We start from the raw sequence: 25,327 nt of genomic DNA, 5'->3' as shown, positions 1-25,327 counted from the left end.
TCTCACTATCTACAGACCAGGAGCAGAAATCATGAAAAATTAAACAGAACTTTTCAAATACTTTTCAGTTAAAATGCAAATTTCGCTTTATTTGATACATTTAAGAACAGCTTTTCCCTAAAGCCTTTGAATGTAATAAAGACCTCATGCAAAACAGTCATATGAATGTCAGTTATCTGTGCATAACGCTCCAATATAATCAGTCGGTCAATTTAAAATATATATGTTACACTGCATTTTAACAATTGGGTTGTCACTATTACTAGATAGTGTGTGTTTCCAGTGGGAAAATTAAAAAAAAAAAAAACAAATCAAAAAATCAAAAATCCTGGAAAATGGTGGAAACAAATGCAAACAGAATAAGCTGCAGTCTTTAAAATAAAAGTATCCAGCAGATCCATAAAGACACTGTCAGAGCGGCTGGGTACCCAGTAGTGGGATGTGGGAGTTTGTAAATTTGCTGTAAAAAATGAAATATCAGCATAATCCTGAAGCAATAGGGTATGACAGAGGATAGGGCAGCATGAACGTGGGTTTTTAGTGCACTCCTTAGTACAATGTGTAGCCAAGTAAGCTGTATGCTGTTCCAATGATTAAAATGAAACATTTATAAATTGACTTTTCCATTTGCCATAACACTTCATTTTTATTACCTTTAATATATGTTTTAGGGAAACATTTCTAATTGTACTAATTTTTCATTTTTCTAATTCACTAACTGTAGTGAATGTGCGTGTCATATAGTGTGTGTGTGTGTGTGTGTGTGTGTGTGTGTGTGTACTTATATAATTACGTAAATACTGATATATACTCACATATAATTTCTTGACATTATTGAATTTACTGGCTCCAGTAAACTTAGCGCTTGATGCAATGCCTTCTTTTAACAGCAGCTTCTATATACACTTACATCATCAACATCTATTTGAATTATAAATGCCTATGGCTTCTTATGTTCGTTTGCATGTGTCATTTTTGAGGGTTTAGTGTTACTCATAAGAAAATAGCTGCCAATCATTTTTCTACTTTCCATTCGGCAAGTAAAAATTAAGCTGTTCTGCCCTCTAATTTGGATGATGTGAGGCCAGCAGCCTGTATTTAAAATCCAGTGCTATTATTGCGGAGGGATTTTTGCTGTTTTTACCATGCTAGCATGTGAGCCTGTCAGAGACACTGAAAAGGACTTTTAAAGGAAATGTAGTTATTTCGCTCTATAAATTGTGAAAAAAAAAACATTTTCCATTAAGAACAGAGGCTATGCCATCCTCTTTTAGTACATATATGAAATATGAATGTAATATGAAAATGAGTTTTTACCCTGCTCACATTTTCCCTGTCTGCCATTTCTGATGCCATTTTAGGCACTTAAATGTGGTCACCAGTCATCTCAGTATGTGTCATTTAAGTCATATACTGATGACATAAGTTACCAGAATACCAGAATGCAATATGTATGACAACGTTTTCAAGGAGTTTCAGATTTAGATTTAAAATAAAATGAAAAGGATTAAATTAAATAAATCCTATTCCAAACAAAACAGGTACAATACAAAACTACTGGGATGCAGAATATGAATGTTGAAAATAATAATGTATTGGAAAATAACTCAGTAGTTGGATGCACCTAACTACTGAGTTATTAAACAAACAGTGTGAGTGTACAAGTGTGTGTGTGTGTGTGTGTTCCCAATCAAAGGCAATTCCAGCAGACGATCAACGGCAGTCTTCTTTCTTCTGCATACAATTTTCTTCTTATCTGGGGTGGCTCGCCATCTCATTAAAAATCATCATCTGGTCAGGAGGTCAAAATCTCACCCAAAAACCTAGCCAAGAAAATATTCAAGTCAACCGTCACAATAGTACAGTTTGAAGAGTCGTTCCACAAAAAAAGAGTATGTTGTTCAAAGCTATTTTAAAAGGAAAATAAAGATTCAGAAACTCTTCTTTTTTTCTTTCACCATAGCTATGACAAATCATCTCAGGGAATTCGATAACTGCGTTCTGAACCTTGCCGTCTATCAAGACAGCTCAACAGATAGTGGCCAATCATATGTCAGTAATGAATTTTAAAGGATTCTTTTAGCACAAAGTGATCTAAGGGAAAAAATATACGAAATGTTCACAAAGATTATGAAACAGTGATGTGGCTAAAATTGTCTGCAGTGCATTTATCTAATGGGTTATACATTATTAGTATAATTTTTTTTAATGGCACACCTCCTTCACTGCACAATTCAGCTCCTCCTCCAGGGAAACCAGCTAATTGTGCTAATCCAGGATCAGTGCCTGCTTTTTCTTCAATGTCTTCATCAGCAGTGTTTCTTCTTGGCGGATGTCAAGTTCAGCATTCATAGCCTGGGAGTGAAAGAACGGCCTTCTTCTCCCACTCCTTCACTGTGGAACAGACCGCAGTCAAACATGCTCTCTGCTCTAATGCACTCATTTTACTTCTGACTGATGTGATCTTGCATAAACTCAAGGAGAAATAGAGGGTGAGGCTTAAATACCATGGTGAGTCAGGTGTATTGGGAAAAAACCCAGAGTGACGTGAAGCACTGCTCTGAGTGTCAGTGACACTGGCTGAAGGATTCAGAAAGCTAGGCGGTATCTGACGCAATACCCCTTAAACGTACCTGTTTTTGGGGCCATGCAGAGGGCCTTGTTGCAGCTCTTGAGGACGGACACAGTGTTGGCTAGAGCTTTTACCTCCTTCTCCTTTTGAAGCAGTTTTTTGCACCACTCGTCCCTCGTCTTCTGCAGCTCCTTTTTCTTTTGCGCAGTCTGTAGCAGGAAGAGGGTAACAGGTGTAAAATTAATACATCAAACAACGTTCCAGCAGAAGACACAGAAATAGATCCAAGATGTACAGCCGTAAAGAAAGCACTCACTTGACTGCTCAAGCGTCATCTCCTCTCCCTCAAAGGTCACAGTGCTAACTACCATGGCCTCACTGCCTTTTTAGCTTCTTCTCTTACAGAGCGAAATTCTGCCTACAACTAGGGATAGCGTTCAACAGGAGCCTAAACTAAAGCTGAGTCTGATTTGGAACATAGGTTATTCCTCTGCCAGCAGTAGCGCTGTGATTCTGCTCAGTAGATAAGCTTTCCCAGCATCCTGTTTAGCAGTCCAGGATAATATGTGTCCTGCTGTTTCCCATAGTAAATATACAGGTGGAAAATGAATGGGTTTTCATATGCTGCTGTGGCGGCTGGGTAGATGATTTCTGCACAGACAGGTCTGAGTGACAGGAGCGTGGTGTAGAGCACCTCCTGCTGCTGCGGCTGTCTCCGCAGTGTTAGGGCCACCTGCTGCCTCTCCTTCAGAGCCCAATTTCTCTCCATCTTGGTCCTCCTCCGCTCCCAGCTCCTCCACCCTCTTCTCTGGGAGCACAATCTGGAAGTCCTGAGCCAAAGCACAGCATTGACCAGCAAGCTCCTTTGAGACTCTGTGTCTCTCTGAATGATTACACAGAGCACCTGTGCTCAGCAAGACACAGGTAACAGTCAAACACAGTTTGGATAGACATATGCAGTCAGACATGGGGCAGACACAAAATATTTTTTTCTCAAATTGAATATTTCGACTATATCTTTGGAGTTGTTAACTTACATTTTTAACGTTTAACATACTAGTTGTATAGAATAGCCTGAAATCTACAGGAGTTAATGGAAAACCGTGAGTCAATAGATAGCTGGGTGTGCGATTCCTCCTTCCTACATGTTGCATGAAATCGGACAGAATTTCACACTGCTCTCTAACGTGTAAGGACATGCAGGGGTAGATTATACAAAGCATGTTTCTACATATTCAAGCATAATTCTGTTGCTATTTCGATTTATCTTATCATCTTATCATTTAACTGAGGCAACATTTCATCCAACTAACATCTCACAGCTAGAGTGTTTAAAGTTGTTGACCGATGTTTCCCTCGTAAATCTAATCAGAGGAATTGATTTCATGTAATAATCACTCAATCCAGAACCATTTAAATTTGTTTTCAGAGTTAACTTTATCCAGAGATGTGTTCAGTGAATTTCCCTCCGGAGCAGCAAAAAGCACACCACAATTTTTCGTCTGGTATTTTGTTTTCGTGTTAATAAAATGCAGCTACATAAGTACTAACTAAACTGTGAATTCCACTGTAATTTCAAAATTTTGAAACCTGCTCTCCAGTACTAAATATAGCTATGATGTTCAAACGTTTCAGCATTCTAATACTGACTAGTGTGTAAAGAAGATATTAATTTCAGAATAAAATTATTGATCTCAAAATGGAGCAGAACAATAACTAGTTTTTGATTTAATACATGTAAGCTTAACTAATATTTAAAAGCTCTGCTTCACAGCTATCACCTGTCAACCACCAAAGACTATATTGACCCAACTGATATGACCTATCAGTAACTTAATGTGGTTGGTTGACTGAGGGTTTTTGATTCATTTTGACTTGCAGTAATTTTTATCATGAACAGTGTCAACATTGGAGCATTTATTTGCACCGCTGGTTTCTCCCCTTAAGTCAGACTGCCAACATTAAGTGTCTTATATAAGTCAGTTTGTAGGTTTTGACCAAACCTCTCCACAGTGGGCGTATGAAAGTCACTGTTGATACACAATGCTTTTTAAAATTCCTTTCTGGCTTTAGGACAGATTGATTCACTGCGATGAAGTGCATTTTGTCATTTGTTTATTGAAGCCTTTCTTTGAAATACAGTGTACATATACAGTAATGCAAACATGCGTCTATTCCTGAAATTACTTTTTTCCAGAAGCGTGACCAGCACTTCAGCATTCAGGCATTAATCCTGTTCAATAGGATCTGAAGAATATACTGCATAGTATAAATATAAAATAGCTTTACGAAGACATTCCCATTAACAGGCAAAACAATATACAAAACTATCACAGAAAATATAGAAGAGATATTGTAAAAAGGCATTTTGAACACTGGGTACAGCAATAAAATTCTGTTCATTATTACTTTGCATCTCATCCCCAGTGGAGAGATGGCCACTGACCAAAGACGTTGTCTCAATAATACTGAAATATCTGAAATTGGACATTAATAAATGTATGCCCCATTTCAAGCTTGATCATATAGTTTCACTGCAGTTAAGATTATGACAATTATAATTCTTGAAATTTGATTACCGGCCACTGTTGCAGCCCCATAAGGTTGTAAAGCATTTACAATGACTCCAGCCAGGACACACAAAGTTGTTAACTGTTTCTGTAAAAATGCACCCAGAAAATGCTCAACCTTATATGTGTATGTGCATGTATACTGCTTATATATACTGTAATTATGAGATAATTTGAAATTCTGTCCTGGTTCCACTCCACTGTAATCAAAGTTTTATACAACTCCCAGAATGCATTTTACCATCTCTTCATCTCTCTGGATTGAAATACTTCAAAATGCATGCTGGGGTCTGGAGCAAGAAGCAACTAAATACATCAGCTTGCAAAATACAACTCCTTATGCATTTCATCTTTCTTATTCCACAGCTCTCTCACTGTCTTCTCCTGTGGTTCTACAGTAAACCTGAACAACTTACAGAAAGCGGCTGTTTTTTTTTTTTTTTACTATTTGCCATATTTTTTTGTTATTGAAGAGTTATTTTTCATTGGTTACCAATTGCTCCCCATCCTTTCTGAAATACTGCTCTAGACAGGAATCTATGAAAATTTCATAACTGTCTGATATTCACTTGCAGCTCCTAAACTGCAAAGAAGGGCAGTTATGGTCAATTGCAGGACCTGACACACCACACAAATTGGGTGTGAAAAGTATTACAGGTATTAAGCATGCATACTATGTCAGCATGCATGTGCTCAAGTGTACCTGAAAGGACTGTTAAAAGAACTACACTGAGACTAAAATGATACTGTGTATACCAGCCTATACTATCTTCACCAAGCCTGACTTCATCCATACTTTTTAATGAAATACTTTATTATATAAATGGAGGGCGTCCGAAGGTCATGCACAGTCTCCTTTTTTCTGAGGGTACCCATTCTCTAACTGCACAGGGAGGACAATCCATTTCATTAAGTTAGCCTAGCAGACTCTCATCCAGAGCAACAGACCTACTTCATTTTTATGTTGTCCGTTACTCACATATACAGGATATTTACTGAGGCATTCCAGGTTAAGTACCTCACCCAAGGGTTCAACAGCAAGGGACCACCTGGTTTTCAGACAAGCAACCTTTAGGTCACAAACCCTGCTCCTTACCACTAGACCACACGTACTGCCACACAATCCAGCACCCCTGGTAACCATATTTCACTACATTGCTGCTGTCACAATAATCTTTTAAGGAGGTCCATCTGATGAATGTAGCAAAAACAGAAAAGTACAATATTACGAAGCATATTACGTTTTAAGAAGCATTTTTTTTTACATTTTAGATTCCATAAAGAACTGTACTTACATGTCTAATAAATACCAAGCACTGAAATTTCCAGCACTTACTGTCTTAAGTCCAGTACCCTATGTGTTGGAGGCTATATGGTGCAGAGGCCAGGAATTACTACAAGCATACTTCCTGCAGAATATTATGAGTTGGATCAGCTTCTCCGAGACATGGCCTTTTTAGCCCAGTGGCACCCATGGACCTCTGAGACATGTAGTTGAAAGGAAGCCTTCCTTCAGCTTGTGTCAGCCTCTCCCCTGCAACCGCTGAGGCCGGAGGCAACAAGATGAGGAAGGCCTGAGCGATCATCTGGGAACAGACTCCTCAAGAAAAGCTGAGACCAAAAAAAAAAAGAAAACACTTGAGTTAAGCTCACAAACTCTGAATCAGCAAATACTCTTCAGAAACTCTTATATCAACATGTCATTTTTAAGGAGTGACTTTGGTAATCTATAAAAACAAACTGGGCATGTGAATGACACCAGTGACCCAATGACAATGCCTTTCTGTCCAGAAATCAATGAAATGATGTGCTGTATATATCTATTGCTTCTTTATCTATTGGCCTTTAAAATTCATGTGTTCAAACAAATGCAATTTTTTTATTCTACAGTATAGCTAACTGTCAGTGCATGCACATTAATATACTAGATGAGGACTACTAGACGAAATTTCACACTATATGTAACATGTTGCGCAAACTGACCAACAGAAAGACTATTACGTTTCACAGCCAGTAGAGTGTTGCCGTGACAACAGGCAACTGACATAACGGTGAAAGGGTGGCTCTCGTCAAGCTGCACAGGCTTTGGTATCCCAGAATCCTCCTCTTTCCTTCCCAGCCTGCCACGGGCCCCTTTCCCCCAGGTGTACACCTCCCCCTCTGTGAGTACAAACAGGAGAATGGTGCAGTTACCACAGGCTTACTGGCTTAACTGGTGTTTCTCAACGGCTTCATCAGGCCCAATTAATTTAGAGATGAGCTGAAAAAAAAACCCAGTATACACTGTGGGTCCCCAGGATTTGGTTTGGTAAACACTGTCAATTTTGCCATAATACACACTGAATTCTAGTTAATTCTAGTTGGCAGCAATGGAATTTTACACAATTGTTTGCTCTACAATAACAATTGCATGTTGTTCAACAGTAACAAGTTAGTCTGACATTTGGTAATTGGCTAGCCAGCAGCATTGATATATAACATGAAACTGCATTAAGCCATGTCTTTTACTAAGTTCTCTGTCATGGTTTTTACACCATTTTATGTTTATGTGGTCGGGTCCTTGCACGGGCTCACACATTAAATTAGGACAGTAAACATGAGACTCAGTTTTAAATAATATAACAAAACACTAAAATTTGAAGTGGTCGCATCACATAATGGACATAAGTTAGGGTAAAGCCTTGATGTATATACACATCATACAGCAAAGACACACCAATTACAGGACAGGGCTGTAGCCTACCAAAAGAACAAGATGTAGTTCAAATGTGAAAAGCGTCATTATTCACAACCCAACAGTACCAAATACAAAAACACGTTTCTAAATGTTTCATTGCATAATGTATTTCATTGTGCTTACACAACTCTACACCGTACACCACAGTTTGTACATGTAGTACATATGTAGTATACTATGCGTTTTAGTACTGTGTGCCACTGCATGTATTTAAGTGTTTCTGATCACTTCACGCTCACCTGCACCGATAGCCAGGGTGAAGGCGTCACCGCATGCCGCCATGGTGATGCCCTCCAGCCCGGGCACCGGGTACGGCACTCTGCTGGCCCGGCGGGAGCTGCAGCCCAGCTGCCCGTGCTGGTTACTGCCGAAGGTGAAACACCGGCCCTTCTCTGAACACATCAGGGGGACAGAAACATTTTGTGAGGGACACCAGCGAATCATTCTCTTCAGCACCTAAAGTGACAGCTATGATATAGTGTCCTACATATCTATAAACAGTAAAAAACTATGTAAAAAACTACATAGCTGTGTAAAATGAAATAAAATCATCATAATGAATGTATTTTTATGCATACATTTTTAAAAGAATGTTATTATATCATTAGCAATGCATAGGGAAAATTCATATTGTTCACACTGACCTAACCTGACTGAGTTGTGTATGGCACAAGATATGAACTCCAGATTAATCAGGGAAAACTTTTGATTCCGGTCCTTTCTTGACACACCAGTATATATATAGTTGTTGGAAACTCATTGTTTCTACTACTGACTGTTGATCAGACTATTGTGCTAGGCTCTTAACATGAAGCACAAAAAACCTGTCTCACCCGTGACCGCAGCAGAGTGGGCTGTTCCAATGTCAATGTAGACAATCTTCTCCACATTCAGAGGAGCTGATTGGACAGGACTGAAGACATGGACTTCTTCCACTTGATTAGAAGGGGAGGGCTCCTCTGCAGCATCAATCTTGTCTAGACCCAGCTTGTTGAATCTGAACATGCAGAATTTCGATGACTGTGATTTTATGCGACACAAACCTGAACTGTGATGTTTAATTCACAGATATTTCGTTAAATTAATTTGGAAGACTGAAAGATGTAAAGCAATTTTTGGTAAACAGCAAAATGCAATTGTAAATTACCTTGCAATTAACTACTCATACAAATAGCATACTGCTCACATCTAGAGCAGTTATTTACCAGCACAATCCCAAATAAAACATGACACTAATTAGGGCCACATAAATAAATCATTATCTTGACATTAAAGTTTAATACATTCATGTGGAAACATATATTTAAGGTGATGTTCATCAATCAATCAGATTACAGATATGCATAATTTGTAAAAACAATATGGGAAGAAATGCAGCAGTGCATTAGGGGAAAATAATAATGATTATTTTCACAAACTAAGCTTGTAGGTATTCAAAACTGCCTTTTCTTCCTAAAACAGTATTTCTGCTGAGTACAGGAATCAGGAGGTCTTGTGTAAGATATAGAGGGCCTGTGAAATCCTTTTGTATTCATGTAGTTGAGGCATCCCTTCTCTCTTAAAAACTGAAGCACAGTGTACAGTACATAGATGATACAACAGCTGTTTACAGCATTATGCCATTCCTGACAGAGGAGTGTTCAGGCAGACACTGATGGCCTGTTTTTTAGGAAAAAAAAATTGCACACTATTACTCTCTGGTCCTGAATGCTGTTCCATGATCACCTCGCCAAACCCCAGTCCAAGACATGGCCAGGAAGATTTTCAGTGACTTTAAAGTACTTCCGTTTTGGTATTTTAAAACTTTTAAACAGTGGTACAAAAGTCTGGGTGTAGAAAGTAATCCCAGTATTGAATCACTTGGATTTTCTAGCAGCTCTTCAGCCAGAGGGGAAACTACTGAAATCAGCTGGTTCAGTGCATGGATGGAACAAATATATGCAAGTGCTTATACTCCTGAGGACTGGAATTTTGTACCTCTGGTTTCAAGCCCTTCATTTTTCCTTTTAGGAATCTGAGGACTTTTAAGGATTTTCAAGGAGCCTTGTAACTCACCTAACTCATGTGCAAGGTAAAAAATGAACGCTCCCCCACTGCTCAGCTCAATCCGTGTAGGTGCTGTACTTCTTTTGTTACTGCATGCCAATGCAAAGGGGACAATGGCTCACCTGTTGCTGCCACAGGCCAGGATTTTGTGCTGAGTGCTGATGATCATGGAGCAGTCCACCCCACACAACACCTTCTGGGCCTCAAAGTCCGAGGGCACACTCACCTGCTGTGGGGAATTGTGGGAGTCCTGGGTGCCCAGGCCAAGGCGACCTATCAGTGAACAAAGGACACAGTGGAAACATACTTACCACATTTTCCTATGGCAACACTGCTGTAAAAGACCACTAAAAGAAAATCATGTGCAACCCTGCTATGGCTTAATATGTGTACTTTGTATGCACACTCCCCTTCACATTTGCAGATCCTTCCCATCTACCACACATTTGCCCACAGTCTAAATGTTCCATTTCTTCCTAGCTAGTCAGATTAGACTTACTACACCCTAGTGGATAAGTAGGGTAACACATGCAAAATAAAGGCAAGCCAAGAAAATAAGGTGATGCTTCTTTACCATTGTCGCCTCTTCCCCAAGCAAACACCTCCCTCTCATTGGTCACAGCAAGTACGTGCGACGCCCCACACGAGACCTGAACCAGCTCATACCCCAGCAAGGCCTCCACAATCTTGGGCTGCAGAAATGCAATCCAACATACAGGGACATGAGAGTCCAAACTATCCGGTACAAAAATTCCTTTGAGTGTTCAGGTTATCAGTAAACAAAATAGTGCCTTGCAGTTTGTCATCTGATTGCCTTTACCTGTGTGACATCATTGAAATTGCCATGTCCAAGACAGCCATTGCTTCCACTTCCAAATGTCATTACGATGCCTCTGTCTGTACATCGAAAAAAGGATTAAAAAGTAATACAAAAAATTAAAAAGCAATACAAATAACTACAAAAATGGAAGACCATAATGTGTACTGCATAGTTTTAGAAGGCCCCAAGTCCACTCTTATAGCTATGCAGCACAACAGATTTTAACATAATAAACCACACTACCATAACAATTGTTCATATTACTGATGAACCAGCAAGCTGAGGAAGAGACTGTAATGAGTTATTTCACTGCTTGAGGTTTATATGGTTTTCTTTACTTTTGAATACAGTGGGTATGCATATTGGAAGGATCCAGCCTCAGAACGGAAAACTCATATGGAACATATTTGAAACTTCAGTTGAAATTTTTACTGAAAATGAGCAAAATCCTCATGATTTGTCTTAATGGCCTTCAGGTCCCAGAATGCACTGTGCAGCTGGCAGTATCTCAGAATGCACTGTGAATCTGGCTGTACCCTAGAGTGTACTGTGAATGGTACCAGATTTGCTTCTTTCCTGCAAAGCTCTAACTAGAACTAGAGCATGCTAGATGAATGACAGAGAGCAAGAAAGAGAGTGAGCTAAACAAGTCTAGTCAAAACTTGCAGCCACAAACAAGCAAAAATCAATGGCTGCTAAAAAGCATGGCAAAGCAAGTCAGGTCCAGCTCAAGTACTTTTACACAAAAATGTGGCCAATCCCCCCCTCAAAAAATGATACTGTCTAAAAAACATGGATATAGGGGGCGAACCTGATGGCGACAATTGCTACAACCCCCTCTGATGTGCACACATAGGTATGTACATGGACTCTGTAATAAGCAGGTTCATCACAGAGAAGAAATTAACTTGGTCCTTGCAGTACTGCAAAAAATGATGAAATTACAAGTTATGAATAACTATTTAAAGACATTGAGAGAGACCTGTAAAGACAGAATACATCATCTTCCTTACCAACCTCACTATAATCTTAAATTGCATCCCTGAAAACGAACATCCTCCCTAAATAAACTTTTTATGTTCAATTGAGTAACTCACCTAGTTTTAAAAGAAATCATGGCTTGTCTGTCCCAGATTTTGAATTATTCATTTCAGTTGCACTCACATAAAGAACGACTAGACCCATTATCATCAGTTCCATGAAGAGATATGGAGACAGAATTAGTAACCATTCAGACTGACAGGCACCTTATTTTCTAGCCTTTCTCTCAGAAAATGGATGTATAATTACAGTAGCCAAAAATAATGCTGGAGTTGTTGACAAGAAGGACAGTTACATCAACAAATGACACCCAAATTCTACACTTCACCATTTCTTTCTGAAACAGGTTTTCAAAAAGGCATTTATACTTTTTGTTAACACAGCTTTCAGAATGTGACCGGACAATCTGATCAGCCAGGGACTTCCTTTTTTCTACCTGAAACTACAACCAGCTTTAAAGGTATACGGAGTATCATGTGAGTCACATTACAACATGATTGAGTGGGTCTTAAACAGACAGGTCCATGTTTCCTTTGGATTTTTGAAACTCATAGAGGTTATAGGCGTGTTGAAGCAGGACCCATTTTTCTATGCATTCAGACTGTAAAGCTGCACTGCAAGGCTGTATGGCAAAAACCCGTTACACTGAGACAATACAATCTCTAAAGACAGATGCCAAAGCTGCCATCCCAACCAAACCCATCTATTGTGTGTGGTGTTAGACAGGCCCTTTCCCACTCCATCTGTTGAGGGAAAGCCTACCTGTCATACAGGTGGTGAAGAGGTCCCCACAGGACACAGACTTTATGGTGACGCCTGACTGCCCTTCCAAGAAGCGGGAGATGAACTGCGGCTGCATCTGCTCCACCGTGCCAGGAAGGGTGAGCTCCCCGGACCCCACCGAGGGGGCCTGACCAAACATCAAATTTACACAAATCACAACAGATTGCAATCGCCTAAACGAGCCACTCACAGCACCGCAAGACAGTTAAACAGCCATCGGAAACAAAGTGACGAGTACTACATTACAAGATCATCCTGCCTGGAAAAAGTACCCAACACACAGGTTCAGTACAGGCAGGATCAGCTGTACAGACAGGGAGCCAGAACGAGGTAAAGCCGTGTGACCTCTCACCTCCCAAGTGATGAGGCGACCTGACTTGGTGACGCCCATCTTCTGCGTGCGCCCCAGAGACACCTGCAGCACCTCGGTGTTGAGCATGGGCAGCCGGAGGGGCGCAGAGATGCCGCTTCCCCAAGTGTACACGGAGGACAGGGGGAGAGGGTGCACCATCTTCCCTGCGCCCGAGCCCAGCAGTCCTTCTGGCAGGGGGAGAGGCAGCACACAGCAGCACAGGGGTGAGTAAACCTGAGACACCAGGGCTTAAAGGCCCTCAAACGAATGGATGGCAGGTCATCTTGAGTGTAGGCCAAGCCCTACAGCTGAGGTTCAGAACCAGGATAAGAGTATGCAAAGCCAAAATATCATGTCATGTAAGTACTGACCCCTGGATCGGCTGCTGGGTACTCGTCCTCCTGGTCTCCCATGAGTGCCTGCCTGCACGGTGGACAACGGCTTCTCAATCCTGGCAACAAAAAGCCGTCTTTACTGCCACAACCAAGCAAGTGGCTGAGACATGCAAAGTTATTACGATGCAATTGTACTTCATTACTCATAACTTCCCAACCCCAGAGGGACCAACATGTTGACCATGTACTCAAAAAAACCCTCTTTCCAAAGCATCCAGAATCATTTTATTAATTATGTCTATGTAAAAATCCTAATTCAAAAGTGAAAGTGTAAACTGTATAACAAAGACAACTTGAAATGTTTATTTCATCATATATATAGTATATAGTAAGTAAAATTCATAATCATCACTGCTTCTCAGTAGGTATTCTGTGCTGACTGAGGTACAAGGGCAAAACCGAAGAACATAATAAAGACATTCATTTTAACATTCATGTTTTTCAGTCACTGCTTTTCGTAAGTCATTACATTGAAGTTAAACAGGAATCCTGAACCCTAATACTTAAGGAGTAAATGTATTCGCCAGCCTTCATTACACTGACTCTAAAAGTAACATGCTCTGCCTGCAGCCTTGACCTCAAGAAACAATAATGTAAGAAAAAAAAAAACTGTAACATTAAGAAAACTGGCAGGCCCTTGTTGGCAGAAGCAGCGTAATTTCTGCTCTGAACTTGCCTGCGCATTTTGACGTTGCCGATGTCGGTGTAGAGGTTGAGGAGGGGCCTGATGCAGATGGGGTGGGCCATGATCTCGTTGAGCTGTGGCCGATTGGACGGGTCCAGGTTGAGCATGTTGAGGATGAGCTGCCTCAGCTCTGGACTGTACCGGTCCGATATTGGGGCAAAGGTGCCGCTCATGATCTTCAGGACCAGGGCAGGCAGGTTCTGAAAGAGAGAGGGAGAGCGAGGAGGTACTCTTTACTCGCTGAAACAGATATGCTCATCTGTGGTGTTTCATGGCAAACTCTGTCATTCAGCAAATATTTAAACATTGATCCTACATACAAAACCCCATGGAAGAACACAGGGATGTAAAATCAAAATTCAACTTTGGGACATTGTTTTAAGCTAATATGATGTAAACTACAATGGCCTGACAAAGCACTCTACGTCCCCCAACCCCAACCCATGCTCCACTACTCCCCACATAAACTGACTACATTATACTGTGACTTGATGAGTATAATACAATGACACAAAGAGCAGTGTTGAGGAAAAAAATGGCATGCAATTCAATTACAAAGAGCTCATGAAATTGTTGTGCGCATATCTTTTAAGTAACACAAGCTGCTTCTTACCGCTGCCTCAAAAGCTCTCTTCAGGCTGGCTAGCTCATACAGCACACATCCAAGAGCCCAGATGTCACTCTTCTGGTTGTAAGGTTTGCCTTCGCAGAGCTCTGGGGAGATGTAGCACGGAGTCCCCACCACCTGCAGGCGTACAGATGGAGACATGCGGATTGTTAGCGGGCCGCCATTCAGAGTGACAGTCCGCAGTACAGCAAAGGCCACCCATTACATTACATTACATGCATTTAGCAGATGCTCTTATCCAGAGCAACTTCCATCACAATAGAACATAAGTTCTATCTAGTTCTAAGTTCCTTTCAAATTTAAACGAGCAACGGTGTCAGACCAGGTTAACAACACTCCCAGACCAGTAAGTGTGACATAATACTATTCAAGCCCTACCACAAGTTAACGTGTGCACTCTGACAAAAAGTCAAGTATATTACGATAAAACAGGTCCTAGAACACAAAATCAAAATACATCACAAATAGGATAAGGAGGCTGACCGTGTAGGCCTTGCTCTTGCTGACGAGGATCTTGGAGATGCCGAAGTCGCCGATCTTGACGATCATCTGCCGCTTGTCCAGCAGGATGTTCTGGGTCTTGAGGTCGCGGTGCAGGATGAGCTTGTTGTGCACGTGGTAGAGCGCCAGCAGGATCTGCACGAAGAAGTGCAGGATGGTGTCCTCGTCCAGCAGCGAGTTGCAGCGCTTCTGGATGTACTCCGCCAGCGTTCCGCCTAGAACCCGCCCCCCCGTGACACACGTCACAGACCACCAGCAACCGTAGTGTCTCGCCATTTCATCACACAGCATACAACCCACTCAGCAGCTCTCATTGTTAGTGGAGAAGAGGGATACAGCAGCAGACTCCTTTAGGGAGAACGTTACATGACTATGCCAGATTTGCTGTGTTCTCTCAATATGAGTAGGCCATTCTGGCCCAACATAACAAACCGTTGTGATCATATGTTGTGTTTGCTAGGAGGATGTAGGAGAGATCGGGTTGATATATACCTGGCGCGTATTCCATGGCGATCATCAGCGCCTTGTCCTCCAGAAAGTTCTCGTAGTACTCGATGATGTTGGGGTGGTTGAGCAGCTTCAGCACCTGGCACTCGTTCTGGGCCGCCAGCCGCTCGTCTCGGGTCATCTGCTCGACGGGTATCTCCTTCAGGATGACGAGGGCACCGTCGCTGCGTCGACGGCACAGGTGAACAATTCTGAGTCAAGCAAAGAGAGGGAGAGCAGAACAGGTGGCTAACATTTCTTTGGTTACCTCCATTCTAAAGCACTATATCTTACCAGACTGAGTTCACGATGCGATTGCCCCGATTAAAAAAGTGTGCACCGGATACAATTTGGGATGAACACAGGATGCATCGTTTCAAACATCTTTGCATCGGTAAAATCCAATTTATTTATATATAATTATTAGTAGAGGCCCTATGCCTTTATTATTTAGAAATGCCTTTATTATTTGTGACCAATAATTTTATATTTAGACTGATTCCTCCTCTCTAAACTGTTTCTCAAGCGCGCTCTCTCATCTCCACTGCTGTCAGTGGCCAAGTCTCATGCGAGTTGGAGGCGTTGGAGCAATACCAGAAGCTGGTGTAACGATTTTCATGCTAACTTAACCTGGCTGGCTGCTATCCTCCCACAGAATACCATGGCTAAAACATCCTCTTTTCTCATAAAAGTCCCACAGAGAGATTCTATTTTGTGTGTCACCACCTGTGAGGTCCTTGAGATAATCCGATTGTTTCTGAATGCAGCATCTTGAGAAACCCAGAGGAAGTCAACTTGTGACCTCCCATTGTCAGACACACTCATGACAGTACAGTCTCTGTGTGCTACATACTAATACTACAGCACAAGTCTGTTTGACTCAGACACTATTTGCCCCTAATAGCCTAAATGTGGCTATTGGCCAGGAGACGCAGCTACTATGAAGAGACCAAGATGCTCATGCTGTATGGGAATGCACACTTCGCCCGCAAGAACCAGTCTGACTCCCTGCTTGCTTAATAATTCCCTAAAATACCAGCAGTATGTCCTCAGACTTGGTTCACCAAAGGTACCAATCCTTTTATGATGGAACTGAACTAGCCCAAGCACTAGGAAATTTTTGATATCTGCTATCAAACATGTAACATGTGCTTCTAAAAATCCCTTAGTGAGAATAATTTTGAGGAATTGTATGTTTTTAAAACATCATTATATTTCACTATTTGGTGAGCATAAAATAATTACTTGATAGTAATTACAATAATTACGTTAAGTAATTCGTTAATTTCTTCAATTAACTATATTCGTCCTTTTGCTGGGAGTACCGTAGCCGATTAATGTGCTTCCGAAGTGGTTAATTTATGAATATACTTAAGAAGAGAAATACCATGGCTATACAAAATTGAAAAACTGTTTTTGAAAAGAATTAGTCCTCATTATGAAGCAGTGATTGAAACCCAATGCAATGGAACAAGTATTCAAGCGTTGTATCTCAGTGCCTTAAGTAACTTGTCTGATCGAGAGAAAATGACATCAGGCTATGTTAGCAGGTTTAGGATGTCGACGAGGTTTGTGACATTTCTGTTACAGTTCATGTTGAAATGCCCAATGTAGTTAGCGCCCTCGTGTGCAAACCCCAATAGTTTTCCTGTGGACAGCCACCTGGGGCTGATCCCACAGTGCCGGCTGGAGCCGTTTATTAGGCTAGTGTTCACCAAGTACAGTAACCATTAGCAGAATGCTGTTCTTAAACTATGACTGCTTTGGATTTTAAAAGGTTAAGGTTACTGACGTGGAAAGAGGGCTCACAGAAAGTACATTTGGTTTACTTGTTTTAACATCTAACTTATAACACAAAAACCCTTTGCAGAGTGCTGTGAATTTATTCAACTAGCAGGTTATCCAACTAGTTACAAACATATGCTACCTGTAAAAAATTCCATTAAATTTATTCGCCATGATACTGGATTTTTTAAGTGTCGGGCCAGCCATTTTTTGCCTGCTGAATAGCTGTCTAGGCAACTATTAGCTAAGTAATTTATACTAAATTCAAACTAAACCAGCATCCAATCTAGCAAACGTTAGCAAAGTGCTTGACTTTACGCAATTTCACATAAATGTATATTGCTAACTAGCTTGCTACTTAGCTTAATCACTGTATAATCTAAACTTAATATAATCTATACCATTAAGATTAAATAGTTAGCGAACTAGCCAACTTTAGGTTAACCAGTTACATCTGAAATCTCTATAACTAGTTTAATATCTTGCTACCATAGAAGGAAAATATCTTAAACTTTGCTATCGAAAGTTCGTAACAAATTACAGCTTGTTGATTTTGATTTACCCAAAAGCTCCTCTTCCGACCACTTTTATTTTTTCATATTTCTCCATTTTTGCTGCTCACACCACACAGGCATCCACTACCGTCTCTAGGCAACACTCCCGTTTCTACGGGAAAGCAGTTGGGACAAAACTCTCACCAACTCACGAACATCTAACAAAGCTTAACGTTAGCACTGAAAATGTGTCTTGGGGAATGGGATGGAAATTTCCTCGGTCTGAGTTACACAGTTGAATCTGCGTGGGTTATCTGAGTATACATGGGGTAGGTGGGAAATGTGACAAAAATACTGAGATTCTATTTCGCACAGATGCCGGGTAGAATTTGGCTGGTATGCTTTCGGATTCAAACTCCAGCACAGTAGGTGGCAGTAGGAAACTTTAACTCATACCTATAATCCACCAAAGAAGAAGAAGTACTTCTTCTCTCCATGGTAACGGCATCTAACAATCGTAAGAGAACACGCTAGCTAGCAATATTTACTGTCTATATAATTTTAGTTATATAGTTAGCTAATGTTGACCATTTAGGTAGCGAGGTAGCTTAATTTAAACCCGTGATAAATATTTTATTTTGACTAGCTTCTGTTTTTGTGTTCACTGACAATACCACGACATGGTGAGTATTTTTGCTAGCTGGCAAACAGTCCTGGAGCTAATGTTATGTTTAGCTAAGTTAGTCTGAGGTAACGTTAGCTATTCTAACTAGCTAACTTCTTGCATGTTGCAACTAAATGTTGAATTGAGATGCGAGAAAAATCTGATCTACACGGGTAAAAAAATAGGTCACAGGTTGTAAAATCAGATATATTGTTTCAGCCTCCGAAAAAGAAAGGGGGCAAGAAGTCTGCAAAGAAAGGCAAGACGCCCACGGTTGTAGATGGCCTTTCTACAGAGGAAATGTCGAAGGAGCAGGTAGGTTACGTTAGATAGAATAATCATAAGAAAATATCGAATATGAATATGACTCCCGCTTCAGTTAACTTGACTCATTATTAGTTCAATGTCGTGACCTTTTAGTATCAATTACGTGTTAAGTACTACATTGTTTTACTCAACTGCAAATCCTGGGACTATGTACTGTAGCTGGAGGAGCACATTGTCCGCCTGCGGGAGGAGCTGGACAGGGAGCGGGAGGAGCGCAACTACTTCCAGTTGGAGAGGGACAAGATCCACACTTTCTGGGAGATCACCAAGAGGCAGTTGGAGGAGAAGAAAGCTGACCTCAGAAACAGAGACAGAGAAATGGAGGAGTCTGAGGAGCGACATCAAGTGGAAATCAAGGTACACAAGCATTTCTTTATGCGCATATTGGACATAATTATGCATGCCAATAAATGTCAAGTCAAAGATCACACTCTCTTGTCACGGATCAGTTTTCATGTGCAGTAACGAAAAGGAACTGAATGAAGATTCTGAGATGGCCGATGCATGTAGCATTCTTGCCATACTTTAATTTTCAGATGTGCGTTGTAATGCTTTTGTAAGGGGAAGAGAACTCAAGTTTGTGTGTGTTTGACTTGTCATTCAGGTTTATAAACAGAAGGTGAAGCACTTGCTGTATGAGCACCAGAACAGTCTCTCGGAACAGAAGACGGAGGGGGTCGTTAACACCAAATTGATGCAGAAAGAGCACGCGGAGTTGGAGAACGAGTTACGTAAAGGCATGCGCGGTCTTAGAGTGGATATCAAAGAGCAGGAGCTATCTAACGAAAATCTAGTTAAGAGTCTGAAGCTGGTAAGTGGTTTTTTTTTGGTGATCTAGTGTTAGGTTCAAAAAGTCTTCATATTTTGTTCTTTAACTGTTCTACTCTTTCTTAAATGCATCACTTTCTTGTTAATGAAAGATTTTTAATTACTACAGAAACACGATGAAGAAATGACCAACATGAGACATGATTTTGAAAGACAAGTGCGAGGTATGCTATTTTAAATAATACTCTTGTCCACATATTTTTCTGTCTTACTCACTGATATGGACTTAGGAGAGCGATGTTGTCGTATTCTTTCGTATTTCTGTCAATGTGTGTGTATGAGTTTGTGTGTGTGTGTGTGTGTGTATTTTCCAGGCACCGTCATTTAGAGTGCATGCAGTGCCTCAGTCATATTTTATTCAACCACCCATTATTTGCTTTAAATCAATCCCCAAATTGTCAGTGCTTATCACAATGAAAACTACCGATTGGTGAAAATGCTACAGTTGTGCTTTGGTTATATTGCATAGGTCATTTTGGTGTTCAAGTCATTATGCGACTACACTGACTGTAGAAAAACCAATTGTTCTTATTTAATGTACAGTCACTTGATTGCACACCAGCTTTACATGATTTTTTTTTTCTGCTCTGATTATTTTAACTTTGTCTGATGCTTTTTCTTTCTTTCATAACTACAATTTGACTTCACCCAATTTACATTTACATTTATTCATTTAACAGACGCTTTTATCCAAAACGACGTACAAAAGTGCATATCGTGGGCAAACAGGCACAAGGGCAAGATGTGTTCAGGTCATACAATGCAGATAGTGCTGAAGCTGAGCACAAGGTCGGTGTAGCGAGACAGAACTAATCTGATCTAAGGTTACATATATATCAAATACAGTCACTAGGACAATAAAGTGCCGCTATACTACTTAGGCAAAAACATGCTACAAATTCAAGGTCAGAGATAGTGCTACAAGTACAAGCCAAGAATCTTAGATTTACAGGGTTAAATGGCAAGGGTGTCATTTCAAATAAATCATCATATCATTGGGTTTCTGGCTCTGTTTTAGTGGAAATGTCAGGATGCAATAATGCAATATAACGGGTGTACAGCTTAAAAAAACTCACTGGGGCTGTCTTTTTTTAGTACTAAATAGAGGAGTTGGTGGAAATGTAATCTTAACAATATTAATATAGATGAGATGTCAGTATTCATTGTCCTGATGAAGATTCTCAGGGATTGTCCATTTTATGGCTATGTGTGAATAAAACCACAGGAGACTATTAAGAGAAGTGTGCTTTTTTTAGCCCTCTTACATTAACTATGGTGATTCGTGTTACTAATGAATTTCTTCTGAATATTTAATCTCCTGTTGTAACTCAGGGAAACAAGAAAGCTTCATACTTATCTCCACACAGATTCTGAAGCTTCCACTGAAGTTCTGAAAAGCAGAATATTTGTGTATATTTCTTTTTGTTGGGTTTTCTTTTAAAGATTACTTAAAGGTGTAAATAAATGTGACTTTAGTGTTTTCTGGTGATGTATAAATTTATCTTAAAATTCTTTGTCCAGAAATTGAGGAGAAGTATAACAAGAAAATGCAGGTGTTGCGGCAGGATCTGGATCTGAGGCGTAAAACAGAGATCCACGAAATCGAAGAGAGGAAGAACAGCCAGATCAACACACTAATGAACAATCACGAAAAGGCCTTCAGCAACATAAAGAACTACTACAACGACATCACACTCAACAACCTGGCACTCATCAACTCACTGAAAGTAAGAACGGCACATGGCAAAGTAGCTTTTTTACCCTCATTACGCACTATGCTGTACCAACAGTTTAATTCTTCACGTACCATTTCATTTACATTTCACATCATTTGTGCAAGGCAGTTGTGTTCTCTGGTTAACTGTTCTCTGTCTGGTCATGACAGGAGGGTTAGACCCAATAACAAACCTTTTGTGTGTAATTACCAGATGCAGCTTTTCTTTGTTGTTAACATGTGAAACCCTCTTTGAAATGAAACTGTTGCTATTAGCAGATGACATGTGTCTGTGAGGGTGCAAGGAGCAATGCTAACACAGAGGAGCTCTGGTGTCTTATACAGGAGCAGCTGGAGGAGAGGAAGAAGAAGGAGGACCGGCTGGAGAAGGAAATGGCGGAGGTCCTGCAGCAGAATAAGCGGCTGACCGAGCCCCTGCAGAAGGCCAGGGAGGAGGTGTCCGAACTGCAGAGGCAGATGGCTAACTACAAGAAAGACAAGACCTCTCTGGCGGTGCGGAAAATATAGAAAGCGTGCTTACACTTGGTGTACCAGCTCAAGAGTTAAAAAAAAAAATGTCATTCTACATAAGTAATCAGATTTGACTTGGTGTAAACTGCTAATTTCTCTCAGGTTATTTTCAAGGAGTGCTCAGTAAATTTAATTTCAGGAATTAACAGACAAAACCAGTCGAAAAAACAAATGTCAGTCACTGTAAGTAAATGCAAATGAAAACCAAAAGGGCGAGAATGACTGTCAGTTAAATCCTCTCCTCCGGCAGGGGGCAAAAGCACGTTTGAAGGTAGCAGAGAAGGAGATGAAAGATTTGAAATGGGAACATGAAGTGCTGGAACAGAGATTTCAGAAGGTGAGATGCTAAATTCATACAGCACAAAATGCAAGGCATTTTGTGCATAAGATTGAGAGAATTTTTCACACCGCTTTCAACTTCATTCTGCCACAGAGGATGCCGCTGCTGTCCTGAAGTTTCAAAGATTTACTCCAACGTGGAGCGTTGTCAGAACTTACATACTTGCAGATAGCAAATGGGATAGGACTCGGTGACAGCTCCTCCAACAGTAACAGTGTGTTTTGAGATATGTGTCTATATATATTTTTTTATTACTGTGTAAATCACTGGAAATGTCTCATCCCCTGTACCCCCACCTCATACACACACACACACACGCACACACATTTCCAGGTTCAGGATGAAAGGGACGAGCTGTATGAGAAGTTCACGCAGGCCATCCTGGAGGTACAACAGAAGAGTGGCTTCAAGAACCTGCTTCTGGAGAAGAAACTGAGTGCCCTGAATGAAGTGCTGGAGAGGAAGGAGGTGCAGCTCCACGAGGTCATCTCTGCCTCCAATCTGGACCATTCGGCCCTGAACGTGGTGACTCGCAAAGTGGAGGTACGCTTGTTCCTTTTGAATCCGTTCTCTCCCCCTCTCTGTCTGTACGTAAATGTTTTTTGCCAGTCTTGTCATGGTAGAAAGTAAAGATAAGAGCAACTTCATGACTATTTGACTGAAGCGAACCTGGCACACCAGAACAGAGACCTGCATTTGTAAGAATCACATCTATCTAAGGTTATACTTACAAAGGAACAGATAAAATAAATGTTTGTGCTTTTTTTTAGCTTCCATTGTTTAATTGAGAAATGTTGTCATCAAGTTCTTCAAACATGGAAAAAATACTTGAATGTACGTTATTTTATGCAATAAAAAATAAATTGAGTGTTAAAATGACTTTAAAAAATTTCATACGAATAGGATAACAGTTGCTGCTGTTTAGGATACAGTGCCATATTGTACTCAAATTGTCAATTCAAACATAAAATGACCATTTGATTTTTTACTGTTATTGTTTTCATGCTCAGAAGTATGAAGGTTTGTGTTATGTAACTGTAGTCCTTAATTCATTTCATCTTTATTTAGTAAAAAAACTCACTTTCCTCTGTTCATAGGATGTTTTGGAATCCAAAAATGTTGCCATCAAAGATTTACAGTATGAGCTGGCTCGAGTTTGTAAGGTGAGAGATGATTTTGCATTTAAAAATCTGTTATGTCATATATGATATTATTATTATTATAGCATATTTCTCCCATTTGCAGGCCCATAATGACTTGCTGTGGACATATGAGGAAAAGCTTAAAGCCATGGGGATCCCTGTGGAGGAACTGGGATTCAAGCGCCTGGAGAGCAGCATGCTTGGCCAAACTCTAGGCCAGGGGTCTGCAGGACTAGTGTCTGCTCCAACATGAACTTCATCACCCATGAATATGTAATAATTCTCTGTAAATCTGACTCTCAAGGTTTCAGTCAGACTGAAAAGATGTAGTTGCTAAAATCCTAAACTTGTTCTTCTTCTCCCTGAGTATTTTAGTCGCTGTATTTACCTGAAAACCGATGATATGCTTTTCTACATTTGAAAATCTAAATTAATAAACCTGCTTACTGTCTTTCCCACAGAATGAAGAGTTTGCTTCTCCAGATAGAACATACCCAAGCTCATTTAGAAAAAAATGTGTAAATATCATAGTAATGCAGGAGATGAAATGCAAGTGCTGAGCTTAACTGGAGACACATCATGGAAACAAAGTATAAACCAATGCCTTGCTAGCCATGAAGTACTTACACAGTAACTCATTGAAGGATCATCAGTAGCACATTCCAGCAAGAGCAACCCGGGTGTTTATTTAACTGTGATTTGAGGAAAGTGTTCATGTCATGAAGTGAGCTGCAGTTGGAGTGATGGATTAACCATATGCTTTTTGTCCTGTTATACAGTACTTGGTCTTCATCACCCACTGATTAAGAAGATTATATAAAAGATGTAAACAATAAAATGTTAAAATGCTTGCATTACACAGGGGAGAAGGTACTGTGGGAGAACTAACCAATGACTAGTAAGATGATGAACCATTAGCAAAGTGAAAACTACACAATACATGCTTATGAATGTTGTCTTTTCTGGTCCAGTGTGAAAACTTTCAATTTACATGAACAAGGATCACAGGTGCACTGCAAGGGAGACATCATTATTCATTACAATTATAAATTGTGGCCTTTTGTTTATAAAACAAAGTAGACATGTATTAATAGGGTTGATATTATGACAGAATCATTAAAAATAAAAGAGTCCCAGACTGCCTGTCATTAAAAATCTTTATTCTGGTGTTTTGGTCACTTTCATGTCAGCTCCTTCTGTACAGTTTGGACCACTGTCTTTATTTGGTAAACTTGCAAAAATACAGCCTAGAACATAAAATGTAAAAATAGCCTGATGTGCCTGTTACTACAAAAAGGTAAAAAAAAATTGTGTATTTCCCTAAAATCTTCCTAAAAGTTTTTCACATTCTGCTCTTTATAAGCTATCTGAGGCACACTGAGGGTGACACTATTGGGAGGTCAAGATTACATTATTATATATTGGTACACGGTCCTGTCTGTATTTTCAGATGCATAGGCTCACCACACCACCTCATCTTATTTGCTCACAAAGGTGCACTAAAGCATGATGAGTGCAGTCATCTGATACACCTGCCCACAGCCAATGGCTGTTTTTCACACAGCAAGCCCCACAGGGAACTATAGAAGAGCCAAAGCCGATTGAAGAGTAGACACATTTCTCACTGACATCATTTCAGCAATTCGTATGCACATTTTGTATATTAAAAATTATTTACTATTTTGACTATTACTGAGCAAGCTTTAATGTGTGAAAAAGATGGTAGCTATTTTATGACATCTTCTTTTGGGTGAAATGGCATCACATGGCCTTATTGATTATTTGTTAGGGTGACATATACTTCACATGCACACTTCATGTTTGTTTGACATGTGCTGTGTTGTCATAGTGCTGCCAGACACAGTCCATTTCCAATGAGATAAACT

General features: G+C 40.3%; 2 protein-coding genes across 3 annotated transcripts; one reads left to right on the top strand and one right to left on the bottom strand.

Moving 5' to 3' along the window:
- Positions 1-6,524: 6,524 nt before the first annotated feature.
- Positions 6,525-18,038, bottom strand: nek8 (NIMA-related kinase 8). Its single transcript, XM_036537499.1, has 15 exons — positions 17,964-18,038; positions 15,623-15,828; positions 15,113-15,345; positions 14,615-14,746; positions 13,993-14,201; positions 13,293-13,372; positions 12,922-13,109; positions 12,549-12,696; positions 10,746-10,822; positions 10,500-10,617; positions 10,048-10,198; positions 8,713-8,876; positions 8,119-8,271; positions 7,144-7,302; positions 6,525-6,753 (listed from the first exon to the last, which is right to left on the bottom strand). Exons 1-15 carry the CDS (start codon positions 18,008-18,010, stop codon positions 6,725-6,727), a joined length of 2,094 nt encoding a protein of 697 aa, XP_036393392.1. The 5' UTR covers positions 18,011-18,038; the 3' UTR covers positions 6,525-6,724.
- A 359-nt stretch (positions 18,039-18,397) lies between these two features.
- On the top strand, positions 18,398-24,574 carry LOC118783258 (dynein regulatory complex subunit 4-like). 2 transcript variants are annotated; one of them, XM_036537026.1, is made up of 12 exons: positions 18,398-18,578; positions 18,779-18,874; positions 19,046-19,243; positions 19,491-19,697; positions 19,824-19,878; positions 21,236-21,441; positions 21,774-21,941; positions 22,210-22,296; positions 22,633-22,842; positions 23,397-23,462; positions 23,545-23,714; positions 23,903-24,574. In XM_036537026.1, the coding sequence occupies exons 1-11, from the start codon at positions 18,576-18,578 to the stop codon at positions 23,692-23,694; spliced, it is 1,446 nt and encodes a 481-aa protein (XP_036392919.1). In that variant the 5' UTR covers positions 18,398-18,575; the 3' UTR covers positions 23,695-23,714; positions 23,903-24,574. The 2 variants fall into 2 exon arrangements, with proteins under 2 accessions (XP_036392919.1, XP_036392918.1); XM_036537025.1 differs by having other exon boundaries at positions 23,545-24,574.
- Positions 24,575-25,327: the final 753 nt, after the last annotated feature.

The sequence above is a fragment of the Megalops cyprinoides genome, chromosome 9 (genome assembly GCF_013368585.1).
Source record: "Megalops cyprinoides isolate fMegCyp1 chromosome 9, fMegCyp1.pri, whole genome shotgun sequence".
Classification (NCBI taxonomy): domain Eukaryota; kingdom Metazoa; phylum Chordata; class Actinopteri; order Elopiformes; family Megalopidae; genus Megalops; species Megalops cyprinoides.
The sequence above is the reverse complement of the archived record's forward strand: the minus strand, read 5'-3'. Positions and strand labels throughout refer to the sequence as shown.

What these genes read in the sequence shown, in the direction of transcription:
- LOC118783258 (XM_036537026.1), top strand. An exon ending in GACATCAAGTGGAAATCAAG is followed by an intron (nt 19,244 to 19,490) that starts GTACACAAGCAT and finishes CTTGTCATTCAG; the next exon opens with GTTTATAAACAGAAGGTGAA. An exon ending in AGCTGGCTCGAGTTTGTAAG is followed by an intron (nt 23,463 to 23,544) that starts GTGAGAGATGAT and finishes TCCCATTTGCAG; the next exon opens with GCCCATAATGACTTGCTGTG.
- nek8 (XM_036537499.1), bottom strand. Translation starts at nt 18,010, where the DNA reads ATGGAGAAATATGAAAAAATAAAAGTGGTCGGAAGAGGAGCTTTTGG. An exon ending in ACCCAGCAGCCGATCCAGGG is followed by an intron (nt 13,110 to 13,292) that starts GTCAGTACTTAC and finishes TCCCCCTGCCAG; the next exon opens with AAGGACTGCTGGGCTCGGGC. An exon ending in CCACTCTGCTGCGGTCACGG is followed by an intron (nt 8,272 to 8,712) that starts GTGAGACAGGTT and finishes TGATGTGTTCAG; the next exon opens with AGAAGGGCCGGTGTTTCACC.